Source organism: Ylistrum balloti, unplaced genomic scaffold, assembly GCF_031769215.1.
Source record: "Ylistrum balloti isolate Yb309-2 unplaced genomic scaffold, AGI_CSIRO_Ybal_v1 Utg369870, whole genome shotgun sequence".
NCBI classification, from domain to species: domain Eukaryota; kingdom Metazoa; phylum Mollusca; class Bivalvia; order Pectinida; family Pectinidae; genus Ylistrum; species Ylistrum balloti.
Window position 1 is genome coordinate 219,296 of NW_026782013.1, and position 17,139 is coordinate 236,434.

General features: G+C 34.6%; 1 protein-coding gene across 1 annotated transcript; it reads left to right on the forward strand.

Moving 5' to 3' along the window:
* Positions 1-667: 667 nt before the first annotated feature.
* On the forward strand, positions 668-16,542 carry LOC132545990 (prominin-1-A-like). The gene is made up of 3 exons (XM_060209678.1): positions 668-911; positions 13,961-14,028; positions 16,330-16,542. Exons 1-3 carry the CDS (start codon positions 668-670, stop codon positions 16,540-16,542), a joined length of 525 nt encoding a protein of 174 aa, XP_060065661.1.
* Positions 16,543-17,139: the final 597 nt, after the last annotated feature.

Below are 17,139 nucleotides of genomic sequence, written 5' to 3' on the forward strand. Positions count from 1 at the left end.
AGTAGGTAGCACATGGGATATCGTCCAACTTACCAAGACTACAGCTAGATATAGTCAGAAGTTACATAGGTTAATTAATCGATTTTTATTTTGTTTGTACAATTTCAGGTGTACTCATATTTTTCATTTGCAACTGAACCCGCGGTATGTAACCATTCAAAGCTATTATCACACATCATAGGCATACACACACATAAATATGTATACATACATACATATACATACATACATGTCACATTTAAATATCCAAATATCCACTCATAGTTTATTATTAGCGGGCTTCAGGTTTGTGTGCTTAGTTCATAGTTAAGTTCATCCTTTCATCCGTTGGATTTTATTATCATTCACTTATCGGCGTTTGTTTTCGTGATCAACGAATCACACTACCATTTCAGATCGTGACATTATCCTGTCGCTTGTATTGTCTACCTGTATCAGGTGAAAATTTCACAGGTATATCAGGGCGGTTCCGTGTGACGTCATCCTTTTATACATATTCCGGAAGAAAAATGCTAGAGGTCAAAGGTTAATACGTAGGATTTGTAACACCGCGAAGAGTGACGATAACGACGATCGCTGAAGTTGTGATTTAAATACACACGTACTGTCGATCAGAAAGGACAAACATAGTTTTCGAGTTACGTTGTTAAAGTGATCAAAAAACAAGATGGCTAGGAGAACGTTTATGATTGTGATCACATGTGTTTCCATTTTACTCACAATGACAATGGCTGAGTCTAATGATACGTCGAGCTCGGCTCAACAGGACAATACAGTTTCAGATTCAGGGGCTGATGAAAAATCATCTTTAGAAAAAGGCGTATCAACATTGTACGATGATATAATGCATGGATTTATTGACGCAACAATGCCTGGTCAGTTCTTCTCTGATGCTGACCCGGGACCGATTAGTGAGTATTTTACCTGAACAGTTGAACTTCTGACCCCCAGGGCTAGTCAGTTTGTATACACTAGTTGTACATTTACGACTAATTGACTTATTAATTGTCATTGTCTGGTGTGTCCAAACAGACTTAAACACCTCAATTAGAAATAGGAAATGGTCTTTATCAACAGGTAGATAATGCGATCCATGTACAAACTAGAATACCATATACATAAGTTATATAGGAAGTAGATCGGTCTAGACATACCTGGACTGAGATAAGTATATTGACTCTCTGTGTAGTAGAAATCAAATTAGCGTATATCAATGTAAGCAATTTTCTCCATAAAAGGTGGGACAAAGTACTCTGTACAGGATGTAATTAAGTTGACCAGGTTACCAGTTTCTGGTGACCACACCTTTACCTATGTATCAGTATTTTACCTTTATTTAATGCGTAATTATGTTTCCTTGTGCATGTAATATTCACTGTTTCTATGAACTACAACATAAAGTTTCCTTTTATTTGTTATTATCATTGAACCTTTATGTAGTAAAATGGAGAATCTCAAAAATAAATAAATAACTTAATAAAATTAATATGCCGAATCACACGGTACAGCCCCACTTGCCTCTCATTATGAATCTTCATCAACGTTTATATTAATTAATCACAGAGACACTGATCTTTTAAAAAAAGTTGTTAAGTTTTACAAAGAATTTTATTTAACCTTCACAACATCAGTGGTGTCTTCATAGTGTCATTACTGTGAATTGTCCAAATCATGGTAACACGACCCCATCAATTGCTATGTTAATCTTAATTTTAAGTACTACACTAAGTAACACTGCTAGAAATAAAGTGAAGGGTGAAGAGAAAGATGCAGTTTCAAAGTGTAACAAGGTCAGACTAGAGTGCCATAGGTTAAAAAAATTGCCACTAGGTTTTATTTAAAATGTAAAAGTGTTAAAAACAGGCTTATACAATAAATTCTTGTAATTGTTGCAGCAAATAATCAGAGATATAATATGTTGAGTTGAACATTTCATAGATTGTCATAAATGTCATCGCTGTCAACATAATTCATGTACTCAGTGTTGGTAAAATATGTTGATAGAATTAATGTATGCCTGTTAAACTGTATGTGTACATAATGTACCTACACAGTACAAGATGTAATGTAAGATAAATTTTTGTATATATCTGGGAGTTGTATGGTGATAGAGTAGGTTTACAGTCACTAAGTAGTTCATTATGTATGTGTTTTATGTCGATATATATATATTTTTTATAATGGATTATTAGAATCCTCAAAAAGGCGAGGTTATTATCATTAAGTGGTCATAATTGATAGACAAAGAGAGAATGTTTACCTATATGAGAGTTCAGCTCAAGCTATGCCAGAGTTCCCCAGGGTTATAACATATGGCAAGTTGGCCAGACATTGTGATAAGAAAATGCAAGTATGATACAAATCAATACCGTAAAGCCAGGGGCTGTTTTGAACACTATTATCTGGTAGTTTTGAGAGTTAACTTGAATGTCTACATTGATTTATGCTGCATCATATTGAACTAAGAAACATTGGGATTGATGCTTCACCCAAATCATTGATGTTTTGCATAATATTGTTACATGTAGCACGAAGATATTTAACATCAATACCAGGATGCAGCAAACTCAGGATTAGGGATATGATACAGCTAAATTAGGATCACTGATAGGATGATACAGCTAAATTAGGATCACTGATAGGATGATACAGCTAAATTAGGATCACTGATAGGATGATACAGCTAAATTAGGATCACTGATAGGATGATACAGCTAAATTAGGATCACTGATAGGATGATACAGCTAAATTAGGATCACTGATAGGATGATACAGCTAAATTAGGATCACTGATAGGATGATACAGCTAAATTAAACTGATAGGATACAGCTAAATTAGGATCACTGATAGGATGATACAGCTAAATTAGGATCACTGATAGGATGATACAGCTAAATTAGGATCACTGATAGGATGATACAGCTAAATTAGGATCACTGATAGGATGATACAGCTAAATTAGGATCACTGATAGGATGATACAGCTAAATTAGGATCACTGATAGGATGATACAGCTAAATTAGGATCACTGATAGGATGATACAGCTAAATTAGGATCACTGATACGATGATACAGCTAAATTAGGGTCACTGTCTTCTGTATAGAAACAAAGCACCTTTGATTTTTCAGTCTTCCAATTTAAATCATTTGTTTCTTAAGCCTATCAGTGCCCAATACCCCGATCAGACAAAAATTCTATATGTCTGACAATATTGTTTTGTTTTATTCTTTTTTATTTTTTTTTAATACTTAAGTTTCCTCTTGATTTAAGACTTACTGAAATGAATGTTTTATGATGTCGTGTTGAAATTCAAGGTGTTGGGGAAAAAAAAAAATCTACAAAACTAACAACTTGTATCCCTGGTAGTCCTTGAAACAGCATGGTTACTGAATTACAGACTTTGAACTTCCGAACAAGTCATTGGTTATCACCTGATCTACAAAATATCTTTTACAGACATTCACAAGAAACTAGATTACTCAATAAATTCATTCAGGATTCATGTTTACATTAATAATATGAGACACTTGTCACCACAACCTTCTTAGAAATAAAATCTTTACTACCAGTAATAATGGTAAAATGATGTAAAGTCAATACCTTTACATTTAAAGTGTTTGTAAGCAATACTGAGAGTTTTATTAATTTTTTTTCTCACAAATAAAATTTTATTCAAAATTCCATCCCTTTTAACAACTCTTAACTTTTATCATCTTTTATTTATACTCTCCTAATTTTCCATTCACATTTTAATCATTATCAAGTTTACAGGAAATATTGTATTTATTCAATCTTGTCATATGTACACTTGTATACGTACTGATCTTCACATGCATCCGTATATACCAACATGCACACGTACATTATAATACAGGATTGACATACTTTTACATGTATTGCAATTGTATTGTGATAAAACTTGTGATACACTAGATTGATGAAGGAAGTAAATTGTACAGAATCTATAGCAACAGTAACAGCTGTGATTGTATACTGGCTATAGGTATTCATGTCTGTGTTGGTCTTTGTTCTAGTAGGAAGCCAAATCCTATATCCTAGTATCTCAGGCATGATATACTTAACATAGACATCAGCAGTTAAACTATAACTTAATAAAATAGATATATACTGCTACCTATTATCAGACATCTGTTATAAGTGAAAAGCAGACTATTAAGTAAAATTTTGAAATTCTAACATGCTCAATGATGCATAATAATTACCCACATCACCACAAATGATATATTTGATCCTTGTAAGTCAATATTTAAGCATGTCTGGTAATTCTAAATCAGGCAACTCACAGTGGTTTTAAATATCATACAGTGCACCTTTAATTTATTAAAATGGGTTTGACATCACAGTCACACTTAAGTTTAACTTCGTGATGTTTACTTTCATAGCAATTCTTTCTGAAACTATGAAGCTTTATTTATTCAACAAGGGTAAAACAAATTATGTCACCTTATTTATATTCTCTTGTGTGCCAGTTCAGGAAGGACAGGGGGCTCTTACTATGGAAGGAAATAACAGTGTCACATGTCATTGTGGAGCATGAAGAAATGAACCGGGGTTAAAATACCATTAATGGTGAAATGAACCCCCCTCTCCCCTCCCCATGGTAAAGTGAAGCCACTTTATATTTTGTCTTCAATCAATCACTTAAGTTTTTATCCCTTCACCATGGCTGTGGTAAAGAGAAGCATTTCACTATTTTCTTGCTAAATAGTTTTTTTTTTTACTTTTTGTTATTTTTGTGTTTATATGAATGAATCAGGGTGATTAAGAAAAAAAAGTTAAGAAAAAATTATTTAGTAAGAAAATAGTAACATAAAACCCCTGCCCCATCCTATATTTCCCCACCCTTGTTGTTATTTTTTTGTCTTATTATGTATTGAGGAACATAATTAAGTTAACTGATCAAAACATCAGTTGAAAACAAATTATAAAGCGGCTTAACTTTACCAAAGGTGGAGGGAGGTGTTCATTTCACCATAATGGTGAAATGAACTACAGTTCCTGTTAATGGACAAGTGACCTCACCATGTCTAATTAAGGAATAAAACCCCAGGTCATGCTAAAGGTGAAAGACAAGATGTTAAAGGCTTAAGAGACAGGAAAGAATAGAGTGCAGGTGTAATACAACTGATTGGGATAACAGCAAGGTAGGATAAATGCTAGAAATGGAAGAGGGTATAGGGTAGAAGGGGCAATATTGTAGGTCAGAAAGAGAGGGGTACGTTGTTTTTGATTGATAGGTAAATTAGACGACAGTGTACAGGTAACAAAAGAGGAAAGGTTCATCATAATGAGGGAGGGGTAGGACAGAGGGAGGAATGAGACTGGAAGGATGTCAGCTAAATGTAGAAGAAGGACAGAAGGAGGATGTAGGAAAGAGGATAGGTCACAATGATGTAGCAAGAGACAGAAAAGATTGAGGAATAGGACAGAGGGTGGGGTAAGGACAGGGGAAGGTGTAGTTTGATGAATAATTCAGAGAAAAGAATGAGGACAAAGGAGTGAATAGAACAGATGGGGAATAGGGAGGGTAATGAAAGATTTAGGATTGGAACAGAGGGAGGAAGGAGGGTGAAGAAAGATAGAGGAATAGGACAGATGAGGAGGGAAGGTGAAGAAAATTTAAGGAACAGGATTGAGGGAGGAACTAAGAGTGAAGAAAGATTGAGGGATAGGACAAAGTGAGAAGGGAGGGTGAAGAAAGATGCAGGAGTAGGAGAGGGAAAAGAGAGAGTGAGGAAGATTGAGGGTTAGGATAGAGAGAGAAGGAAGGGTGAAGAAAGATTGAGGGTTAGGATAGAAAGAGAAGGGAGGGTGAGGAAGATTGAGGGTTAGGATAGAGAGAGAAGGGAGGGTGAGGAAAGATTGAGGGTTAGGATAGAGAGAGAAGGGAGGGTGAGGAAGATTGAGGGTTAGGATAGAGAGAGAAGGGAGGGTGAGGAAGATTGAGGGTTAGGATAGAGAGAGAAGGGAGGGTGAGTAAGATTGAGGGTTAGGATAGAGAGAGAAGGGAGGGTGAGGAAGATTGAGGGTTAGGATAGAGAGAGAAGGGAGGGTGAGGAAGATTGAATGTTAGGATAGAGAGAGAAAGGAGGGTGAGGAAGATTGAGGGTTAGGATAGAGAGAGAAGGGAGGGGAGGTTAGGATAGAGAGAGAAGGGAGGGTGAGAAAGTTGAGGGTTAGGATAGAGAGAGAAGGGAGGGTGAGGAAGATTGAGGGTTAGGATAGAGAGAGAAGGGAGGGTGAGGAAGATTGAGGGTTAGGATAGAGAGAGAAGGGAGGGTGAGTAAGATTGAGGGTTAGGATAGAGAGAGAGAGAGAAGGGATAGAGAGAGTGAGGAAGATTAGAGAGAGAAGGGGGTTAGGATAGAGAGAGAGGGAGGGTGAGGAAGATTGAATGTTAGGATAGAGAGAGAAAGGAGGGTGAGGAAGATTGAGGGTTAGGATAGAGAGAGAGAAGGGAGGGTGAGGAAGAATTAGGGTTAGGATAGAGAGAGAAGGGAGGGTGAGGAAGAATTAGGGTTAGGATAGAGAGAGAAGGGAGGGTGAGGAAGATTGAGGGTAAAGATGGAGAGAGAAGGGAGGGTGAAGAAAGATTGAGGGTAAGGATAGAGAGAGAGAAGGGAGGGTGAAGAAAGATTGAGGGTTAGGATAGAGAGAGAAGGGAGGGTGAAGAAAGATTGAGGGTTAGGATAGAGAGAGAAGGGAGGGTGAAGAAAGATTGATGAATAGGACAGAGGAACATTGTAGAAAGATTGAGGAAGGGATAGACCAGAGGGAGAATTGACGGTGTGGAAAGATAGAGAAATAGGAAAGATAAAGAATAGATAAAAGGAAGCATTGAAAAATCATTTAAAATTAGTGATGCATGTCTCTCGGTATGTGTGACCAAGCAGGATCGTGTTCTGAGTGTATTAGAAGTAGTGATTCATTTTATTGTGAGTTAGTACAAGGTGTAGTCAAAAAGGATAGGCCACAATGATAGGTTAGGTCAATAAGTGAGAGGTCATTTTTTTCAGCAATCAAACTATCATGCTGTAGGTAGTATAAAAGAATTTACATGTTTTAAAATTGTTTGAGTAGTTGTAGGTAGTTTTTGCCAGATTTCGAATACAATGTCAGTAATATGACATTTTAGCTTTGGTATGAGCAACCTAAGAAAAATGAAGATGTTTATTAATTGTATTTCTACCACAATAGGCGGGCTTTATTCAAATACCAAGGAATAACAGTTGTTGTTAAAACAAAAACAAAAAAATAAATTAAAAACCACACATACACATGTGAATTAAATTCCATAAACACATTTTGATTGGCTGACTGAAGTGCCTTTTGCCGAGGATTAACTTTTAAAACTACATTTTTATGTCAGCATTGTGAATGCTCACAAAGACAGAGAAGACTGACACTTGCCTGAATTCATTTCTATTTCTGATTGGTGGCCTGATTTATGTTTGAACATTTAAATTAACATTCCATATCCAAAATATGTCAAACAGTTTACCTACATAGGAAATGAATGGACAATTTGGTGGGAAAATTTAACGGCAAAACGTAATTTGCTTTGTTTTGTAATAATTTAATTCTGATATAGATCTATAAAAAAGCCGTTAATTACATGTTATGGTTTCTAGTAGATTATAATATTTCCACATTTTTCTGAGATTGTTAATTTTGTATATTAAGTAACAGTATTTTACTAAAGGCCATATCATTACACTGATATGAAAACCAAGGTATTGTAAACAAAACATGCATGAACATGAAAAAGTTATTTAATGGAAAAGTTTTTTTATTGTGATAAAACAGGTCACACAAACTTGTTGGTTTATATGATATTTCATTCACCCTTGTTTGTTATTTTTTAAATGTTACTAAAATGCTTGCTAAAGCTCTGGATTTTTTGTTACTTTTAAAAAATAACTATAACTCAAGCGAAAGAAATACTATGTTGTGGTACAATCACTTGTTGTGTAAACTCAACACTAGTGTTGTATAGCATATTGTAACATCAATAGATGATAATTAAAATGAAGAATGTCTCCAGTCTGACATGGGAAACCATATTATCTGTGATAGTTCAGTTGAAAAATAAATGGTTCATAGGATGAAAACGATACTAAATTTGTTTCTGTTTCAAATATAATTGATGGAAATCTTCAAAATTTTTCATTTGAGCACTAAATGAAATATTTTTAAGACGCATCACTTTATAAACTGCATTTAAAATGGAAACTCATGCTTCATCATTATAAACTTGAACAGGTGTATTATTCTGTACACCGTGTCAAGCACACACACACAAACACACTCACAATTAGTGAGGCTTGATACTACTACTTCTGAGCTGGATGGTAAATCTTCAGTGAGGAGATCATGTTTAAGTGTCCACTTTATGAAAATCCCTCCCTAAACGTTGTCTGACAATAAGATGTATTGTGTTTGTGTGATATACAGCTGCTATAGTAACAAAAGCAAGTGTTAAGGAGTGGTATACAGGTCTAGATAACCTGATTCTGTTACTGTAAAGTTACCTTTAAACCAGGAAGTTTTCATGCTCCCAGAAGATAGAGCACATAGTTAGTTATTGCTTTGTCCCTCCGTCTATAATAATTGTGTCTGAAGCTTAACAAAAAACTATCAGAGGTATCAACATAAAATTTTGTAGGTAAATAGATCACAACAAGGAGAATCACAGTGCACCAGAACCATCACTCTATTTTATATAATTTAGGAGTTGTTGCCCTTTGTTATTTTTCATACTTCAATTGTGTCCATAGCATTACACTAAAACTATAAGAGGTATTATCATGAGACTTCCTAGATAGATAGATCTCAATGAGTAGGAGGGCAGTGTACAAAAATCATAACTCTCTTATATCTCTTTGATTTTTTTTCATACTTAAATTTTGTCCCAATCAGGGAGAATAACCTGTCTCTCTGATGGCCATTGTTTGTATGTGCACTCATTTAAGAACACATTACCAGGTAACTGCTGTGGATCCAACACCATCTCTATATTTTGTCACTCACTCACATGAATGTTTTGCAGTGATTTTTGGGTTTCAGTTATTCATGACTTTCCTGTGGGTCTCATTTAAATTCTTTACCCATATACAAATCATGTACTTGATACCACATACAACTCACTATTTGGTAGGTTGTTGATAGTACAGTAAACAATGTTCTCATTGTCGATGAATAATAAAACAATTTTGGTAAGAATGTGTGAAAATCTGATTCAGAATGACCATAAGTAAAGTGTTTTTGTTCAATATGTATCTCAACTGAATTAGATATTGTTTGACACACCCACAAGTCACAACGATACACAGAGAACTCATAAAAGGCATTGTAATACAAGATGTTGTATGACACAGAACTGATACATGTTAATGTATGACACACAGAACTGATACATGTTAATGTATGACACACAGAACTGATATATGATGTGTGACACACAGAAGTGATACTTGATGTCATATCATACACAAAACTGATACAAGACATTGTAATACAAGATGTTGTAAGTCACAGAACTGATACATGTTAATGTATGACACACAGAAGTGATACATGTTAATGTATGACACACAGAACTGATACATGTTAATGTATGACACACCGAACTGATACATGTTAATGTATGACACACCGAACTTATACACGATATTGTATGACACCTAGAAATTATACATGGTGTTGTATGACACACAAAACTGATACATAATTTTGTATGACACCTAGAAATGATACATGATGTTGTATGACACATAAAAATGATACATGTTAATGTATGACACACAGAACTGATACATAATGTTGTACACACTCAGAAAACTGACACATGATATGTATTTTACACACAAAGTGATAGATATAATTGACACACAGAACAGATACATGATTAATGTATACACATGGAACTGATACATGTTAATGTATGACACACCGAACTTATACATGATATTGTATGACACCTAGAAATGATACATGATGTTGTATGACACATAAAAATGATACATGACGTTGTATGACACATAGAACTGATACATGATGTTGTTAAATAAGATGTTGTATCATGCTCAGAAAACTGACACATGATATGGTATTTTACACAAAAGTGATGCAAGATATAATTGACATACAGAACAGATACAAGATTTTGTGATACACATGGAGGTGCTAGTGAATTGTGTTCCTCTGTTTACTATACAGTGTTATACATCTAGTCTCCCAAAGGGTATGATATTTTTTATTCATAAGATTATTGTTATTAAACAGAACATGCCTAAACAACATACCAGGTAAACTTTATATTCATTCTCAAGTTTTTTCTGATATTCTAAGCTATGCTTTTATGAATCATTCCAGGATAACACTGGTAGGGTAGTGGGTGGGAATGGAGGCACAACATCCCGAAATCGATTAAATGTGGTAAATTTTTCCTAGATCTGCAGTGGATACCTGAGATATACAGAGTCCTCACTAGATAAATGTAACCGTAAGTGTCATATTGTGCTCACTCCTTACGGTTACATTCCAGGATAAGTAAGAATACCCCAAAAGATCTGATTATTTCTGTACTGTTTTTATGAAATTGTATTTAGACTACGTTAAAAGTGACAATTTTACCTATTGTACATATAAGAAGATACTTAGGTTGGTGACTTGGTAACAGTTTCCTAGATAGGATAAGAGGTGATAATTTTAATCAAATTTAGGTTTGGCAGAAGTTTTGTGTGATGTTTTACTCATCTTAGATCTAAATGATAACAGTTTTACTAAACTAGCTAGGTTTAACCCATCTAAGATCCGGATGATAACAGTTTTACTAAACTAGCTAGGTTTAACCCATCTAAGATCCGGATGATAACAGTTTTACTAAACTAGCTAGGTTTAACCCATCTAAGATCCGGATGATAACAGTTTTACTAAACTAGCTAGGTTTAACCCATCTAAGATCCGGATGATAACAGTTTTACTTTCTGTGATATGAATTTTTCCAGTTTTGAGTCATGTCTGTCAGTGCTGATGTTATTCCATATTTTTTCAGTTTTAAGCTTGGAATTTTAATCATTCTTATCAGTGACAATTTTACTTAAGGGTATGCAGATGCTACTTTAAACCAACCATGTGGTATCCTGTTTATTTTTGTGTTAGTGTTTAGCTCCACAGCTGTGTGTGATATTACACAAATATTCTGTCATACATCAGCTGTAAACAAAGGCCAATTATAAACAGTTACTGCTTAGAGTAGATGTAGGTGTACAGTTTAACCTCTTACAAAAGGTCAAAGTGGCACAGAATGAAACCTTGATGACTGATTAAAAATCAGTTGGAATGGAGTTAGGCATTTTGTTATTTAGTTATTTCATCAATTCACTTGTTTTTGTTTTGAAAACAATAACAAGGATGATATTTTTCAATTGTGTACAACAATAATATACAGGGGTTAATACTGTGAACACAATGATACTTTATGCAGTAAGTGCACATGACATCTTTATGTCATCAGAATACTAAATATAATTTTACAATGTTATATTTATAGCTATTTTAAACTCAGTTTTATATTATCATTAACCATTACATACACAATACCTATAGATAACTGTATATCACCACAGTATCTGTAGACCTCTAAATTATGTTATATATACACACACATTTTTGTGATAGATTTATCACCCATGAATGTCCAAGGTCATTTTGAGACAAAGTCTCTGGTAGTAGCTAGTGGTTATCTCACTGATCAAGATATGGGAGGTTCACCTCATGCTATTCAGAGTAATATGATAAAGTATCTTGTTGAAGGACACAACTTTGACAACGCAAACTGGTCTGCATCTCAGCTCCCTGAGAAACACAGACCACAATGGGGAAGGGGCGTTAAACCACACACCGCAGATCTTTACTGAGGTTGTGTAGGCCAATACTCTACAAACAAAGCAACTGTGACCCCTGTATACAAGCATATATTAGATGTGTGTTGTACATGATAAATCAGTCGATGATAATTGTTATAAACAGCTTATGTGCTGAAGCATCTGTCACTAAGGCACAGTATCCTTATTGAATCTTTATTGATGTTGCTACCATGACAACAGGTGTGGGAAGCATCTCCCACACAGATGTAGCTCTGATTACTGGCATTTACACAGGTAGACTTCTGTCTTCTACCTTTATTTTCCATTATGAGTACTTGTATAATTATGTTGATATATAAAAATAAATACAGTATATATTTTTGAAAAACAAACTTCAGAGTTAACTGCCCAAAGTTCATTACCATCTCATACTTTGAGACATAGTTACGCTTCCTGTCTTACAAGAATCTCACATGGCACACCTTCATACAAGGAAGTCATACTTCCTTTCCTGTAGGATCTGTCACTGGCCCTTCATATAGGAGTGTCATACTGCCCCTCATTCAGGATCTGTCACTACCCCTTCTCACAGGTTGTCACTGGCCCTTCATATAGGAGTGTCATACTGCCCCTCATTCAGGATCTGTCACTGCTCTTTCATACAGGGGAGTCATACTTCTTTCCTTCTTACAGAATCTGTCACTGCCCCTTCCCACAGGTTGTCACTGGCCCTTCATACAGGTTGTCACTGGCCCTTCATACAGGTTGTCACTGGCCCTTCATACAGGAGTGTCATACTTCTCATCCTACAAGATCAGTCACAGGCTTGTGTGATACAAAAGTGTGCTGTCACAGATGAGAAATGTATAGGGGGTAATCTAGCTTATCTCAACATAGCATGTTTACTATACACTATGTTACATAGAGGTGTAGTTATGGCTTCTATTGATCTTCTAATTGATGACTCAGTTCTAAAATCACATGAAAAGTTGACAACTTATATGATCAGACTTAGTCCTAAAGTATGAAGGGTGCTCTAGCTATCACTGCTAAAATTGTTAGATAGTTGATTTCTCTGTGTGCCTATGCCATCCAGTGTAACATATTACAGAAGTGTTAATGGTTTTTTATTTCAATCACTGGTACATTGCCATTGTGATAATATGTCATGCAAGCTTTTTTGAGATATGGTCGAAGGACACTGAATTTGAATTTTTTCCTGAAATGATAGGACATGTTGGAGATGCAGGTATAAAGGTATAGCAGATTGTTTATGAAAAATACACATTTCACATATATATCTATCTTTATAACTACATAACAATTGCAGTTGCAGTAGAGAAATAAAAATGGTTGTAAACAAGAAAATAAAATGTCTTGATTTCTGACTTGTGATAACCCTGGTTACCAACTAAAAAAATGCTAAGAATGCTAAAATATCACTAATTTCAATTAAAAAGTATACTTTCATAGGAGGAATGTATTTCTGAACATCTTTCTAAAACTGAACCACACTGTCACAGTAACAAATTACTCATGTTTCAGCAAATTCCAATTAGAAACGTCTTCACAACATGAACATATATGGACACTAAGGAAATTTTACTTTCTGTAAAGTTAGCTTTTTGTGTGTCAATGCAGATTTGGGACTTCCCAAATGGTTATCTCCAACACAATGCAAAATATTATTCTGAAATATATGAAGTCCCGCATGGTTCACTACAACATGACAAGACCAATTTTAGCAAGGATTTCTTTTTTTTAATTTTGGTTAAAGCCTTAATAATGGGGTAATCTAATGAACAAAAATAGCACCCATGGCCACACCGAGAAACTGTGTACTTCAACCAATGGCATGAAATACAACATACTATGGCCTTTAAGACTAAGTTGTGTAAAATGGCATATTAGGACAAATATGTACCTCAGCATTGTTTAAAATGCTTTGTAAGTAAGCTGTTACGTGTTTTATGTTATGATTCTGGTTAATAATGTGTTAAACATTAATATTTTAGACTTGGTGCTTACTTTGTCCTATCACAACATGCCTTTATATCTTTACAGCCTACAAAGACTTAAACAGAATCATAAAGAATGGGACATATAGTGAACTACAGGACCGATGGCAGGACGTAAGTGTCACAGTGGTTATTACTGTATTTTCTCTGATTAAGGTGTCCTATTCCGTTTAATGTTAAATCTTCAATAAAGATTTCCAAATTTTTATGGAACTGTTAATTCCTGGCTTATTCATCATAATCCACAAACTGTTAAAGAGAAAAAAGAAGATGAAGAAAGAAAGAAAGAAAAAAACAAACAGAGACACCAGCATTGTCATATAATGCAGGAATACTGGAATTTTTCATCTTCTCTGCACAACTGATGATATTTTCTACATTATAACTTTTTGCAGGGTAACCCTATGTTTTTAAACTGCAATCAGTCACTGGGCTTGTATTAATGCATTCTGTAGATTGAACAGGAAGTTAACCATGGAATGCCTTTATGCGGTAGAAAAATTATGGGACTCTCTACCTTAAGAAGTTGATGTATAGAACTTTAAAATACCTTAAAAAACTGGCTTACCTTGTCGCCTCAAGTGCTTACAACTAGGTATACCTGGTAAAGCAGTATCTTTAAAAATAATTATCAGTGTTAGATTATCTGATGTTTGAACACCTGTAATCTGATAGAGGCATGTTCAATTTTCCATGTCTACATACAGGGTCTTGAAGCGTATTTTGAAAAGTTCTGTTTATTTGTTAAGAATGACTGGTTCTCACCAACCAAGTTTATTATCAGTTGTAATTATGTATTCTGTTAACAATATGATGTATAAAGAGCAGTTGAATTGACAACTTTATCATAAAGTTGATCACTTTATTGTCATAGAACCTGTATATAAAATAAATGAAGATCAACAGATATTTCTGAAAGTATTGTTGAGGTCTTTCTTTGACCTTTGCCCTTTATTACATGCACACTCTAGTACAGTGGCTACAGTTGAAATTGTACCATGTGTGATATAATGGTATATATCACATAATCTGCCTGTTATCCAGTGAATTCACCCATGTAATATTTTTACATATGTCACTAGTTTATATATTCTTATTCATATGAGAATTTCTGAAATTATGTTTAAAGTTTGACTTGTTCCTTTCCAAGACTTGTTGCATAAAATCTCATATGAAAAATTAAAACTTGTGAAAGACCTTATATATATTTGAGGAATGAAATTATCAGCTGCCATTGATAAAAACTACTATATGTGGGTATATCTAGTCAATAAAGGCATAAAAATAACTATCTTTCATTCACTGCTTCTAATGTTAATCAGAATAGTACTTGTTGTGTCTCTGCATTAAAATCTGAGGACTTATCTTGATCAGATTGAAGTGATTCTGAGAATAAATAGATGTTGGTACGTTTTCTAAATACACTAGTGTTTTATACTTGATACACACACAATAATAGTTTTATCAGCTCACCGGAGGGCCCATTGAACTTATGCCATTGTTGGAAGGCCGTCATTCATTCATCGTCCATCAACTTTTCACTTCAAACAACTTTTTCTCAATAACATACAGGCCCAAGGTACTGGTATTGAGCCTTAAGAATACTGTTAAAATGGACTCCCAAGATTGTTCAAATAAATGACCTTGACCCACTTTCAAGGTCTCGGTGGTCAAATATATAAAAATATTTTAACAACTTCTTCTTGGTAATTGAAAGACTGAGGGTATTGATATTTGGCCTGTGGCATGCTAGGATAAAGGGCTACCATGTTGTTCAAATGAATGACCTTGAGCAATTTCAAAGTCACAGGGGTCAAATATGAAATCTTCTTACCACTTCTTCCCATTAACTGAAAGGCCCAGGGTACTGATATTGGACCTGTGGCATGCTAGGATGAAGTGCTACCAAGTTTGTTCAAATGCACAACCTTGTTAAACTTTCACAAGGAAGATTGTTTTAAATTCTTAACAGGTTATTGAAACTTGTTCAGTCACCTTTTAATATTGCACAACTAAATGTCAATCAACCAACTACGTAAGCGATGTAGGCACATTGGGCCTCTTGTTAGCAAGACTTACTAACCAGATCAAACCATGAAACTGTAAAATTGCATAGTCTTTAAAAATAATGTACAGTCTTGTTGTTAAGAGTACCTTCACAAGAATATAACAGATTGTATAAATTACTAATCATTAACACAACATTTTTCTCAATTTTAGTATCATCACAGAAAGAAGATAATCCTTTTTTCAGATTGATGAACTGAAATTTAGATATATATAGATATCAGGAAACCTATAAAACATGTATTTTACATTCACTGTAAGAATTATGGTACATTATTGGTAGTTGTATTTCATTCAATCTATGATCATTATGTTATACAGTTATGACAATGTTTTGTCTTTTTACAGTTGGCAAAGGTTTTTGGTGGTTTGGCAGCCTGTATCATCATAGGTCTAATGTTCATTGTATTTATGCCCATATTTGGATGTGTTTGGTGCTGTGCCTATTGCTGTTGTAAAACATGTGGAAAATCCAAGTCAAAAATGGACCCCAACAGAGCCAAGTGCCAACGAGTTGTCTTCGCCACCTTGCTTTTTGTGTTCACCACATTTATGTTGTAAGTAGTTAAAATTAACATGGTTGATGCAGAGGGCTACACAAACTGAAATGTGTAGGTGTCATATACAAACTGATTGTTATGTTAGGAGTAAACTGATTCTTCTCTGTGGTGACTATACAGACAGACAATTCTCTATATAAACTGATTCTTCTCTGTGATGACCATACAGACAGATAATTCTCTATATAAACTGATTCTTCTCTGTGATGACCATACAGACAGATAATTCTCTATATAAACTGATTCTTCTCTGTGATGACCATACAGACAGATAATTCTCTATATAAACTGATTCTTCTCTGTGATGACCATACAGACAGATAATTCTCTATATAAACTGATTCTTCTCTGTGGTGACCATACAGACAGATAATTCCCTATATAAACTGATTCTTCTCTGTGATGACCATACAGACAGATAATTCTCTATATAAACTGATTCTTCTCTGTGATGACTATACAGACAGATAATTCTCTATATAAACTGATTCTTCTCTGTGATGACCATACAGACAGATAATTCTCTATATAAACTGATTCTTCTCTGTGGTGACCATACAGACAGATAATTCTCTATATAAACTGATTCTTCTCTGTG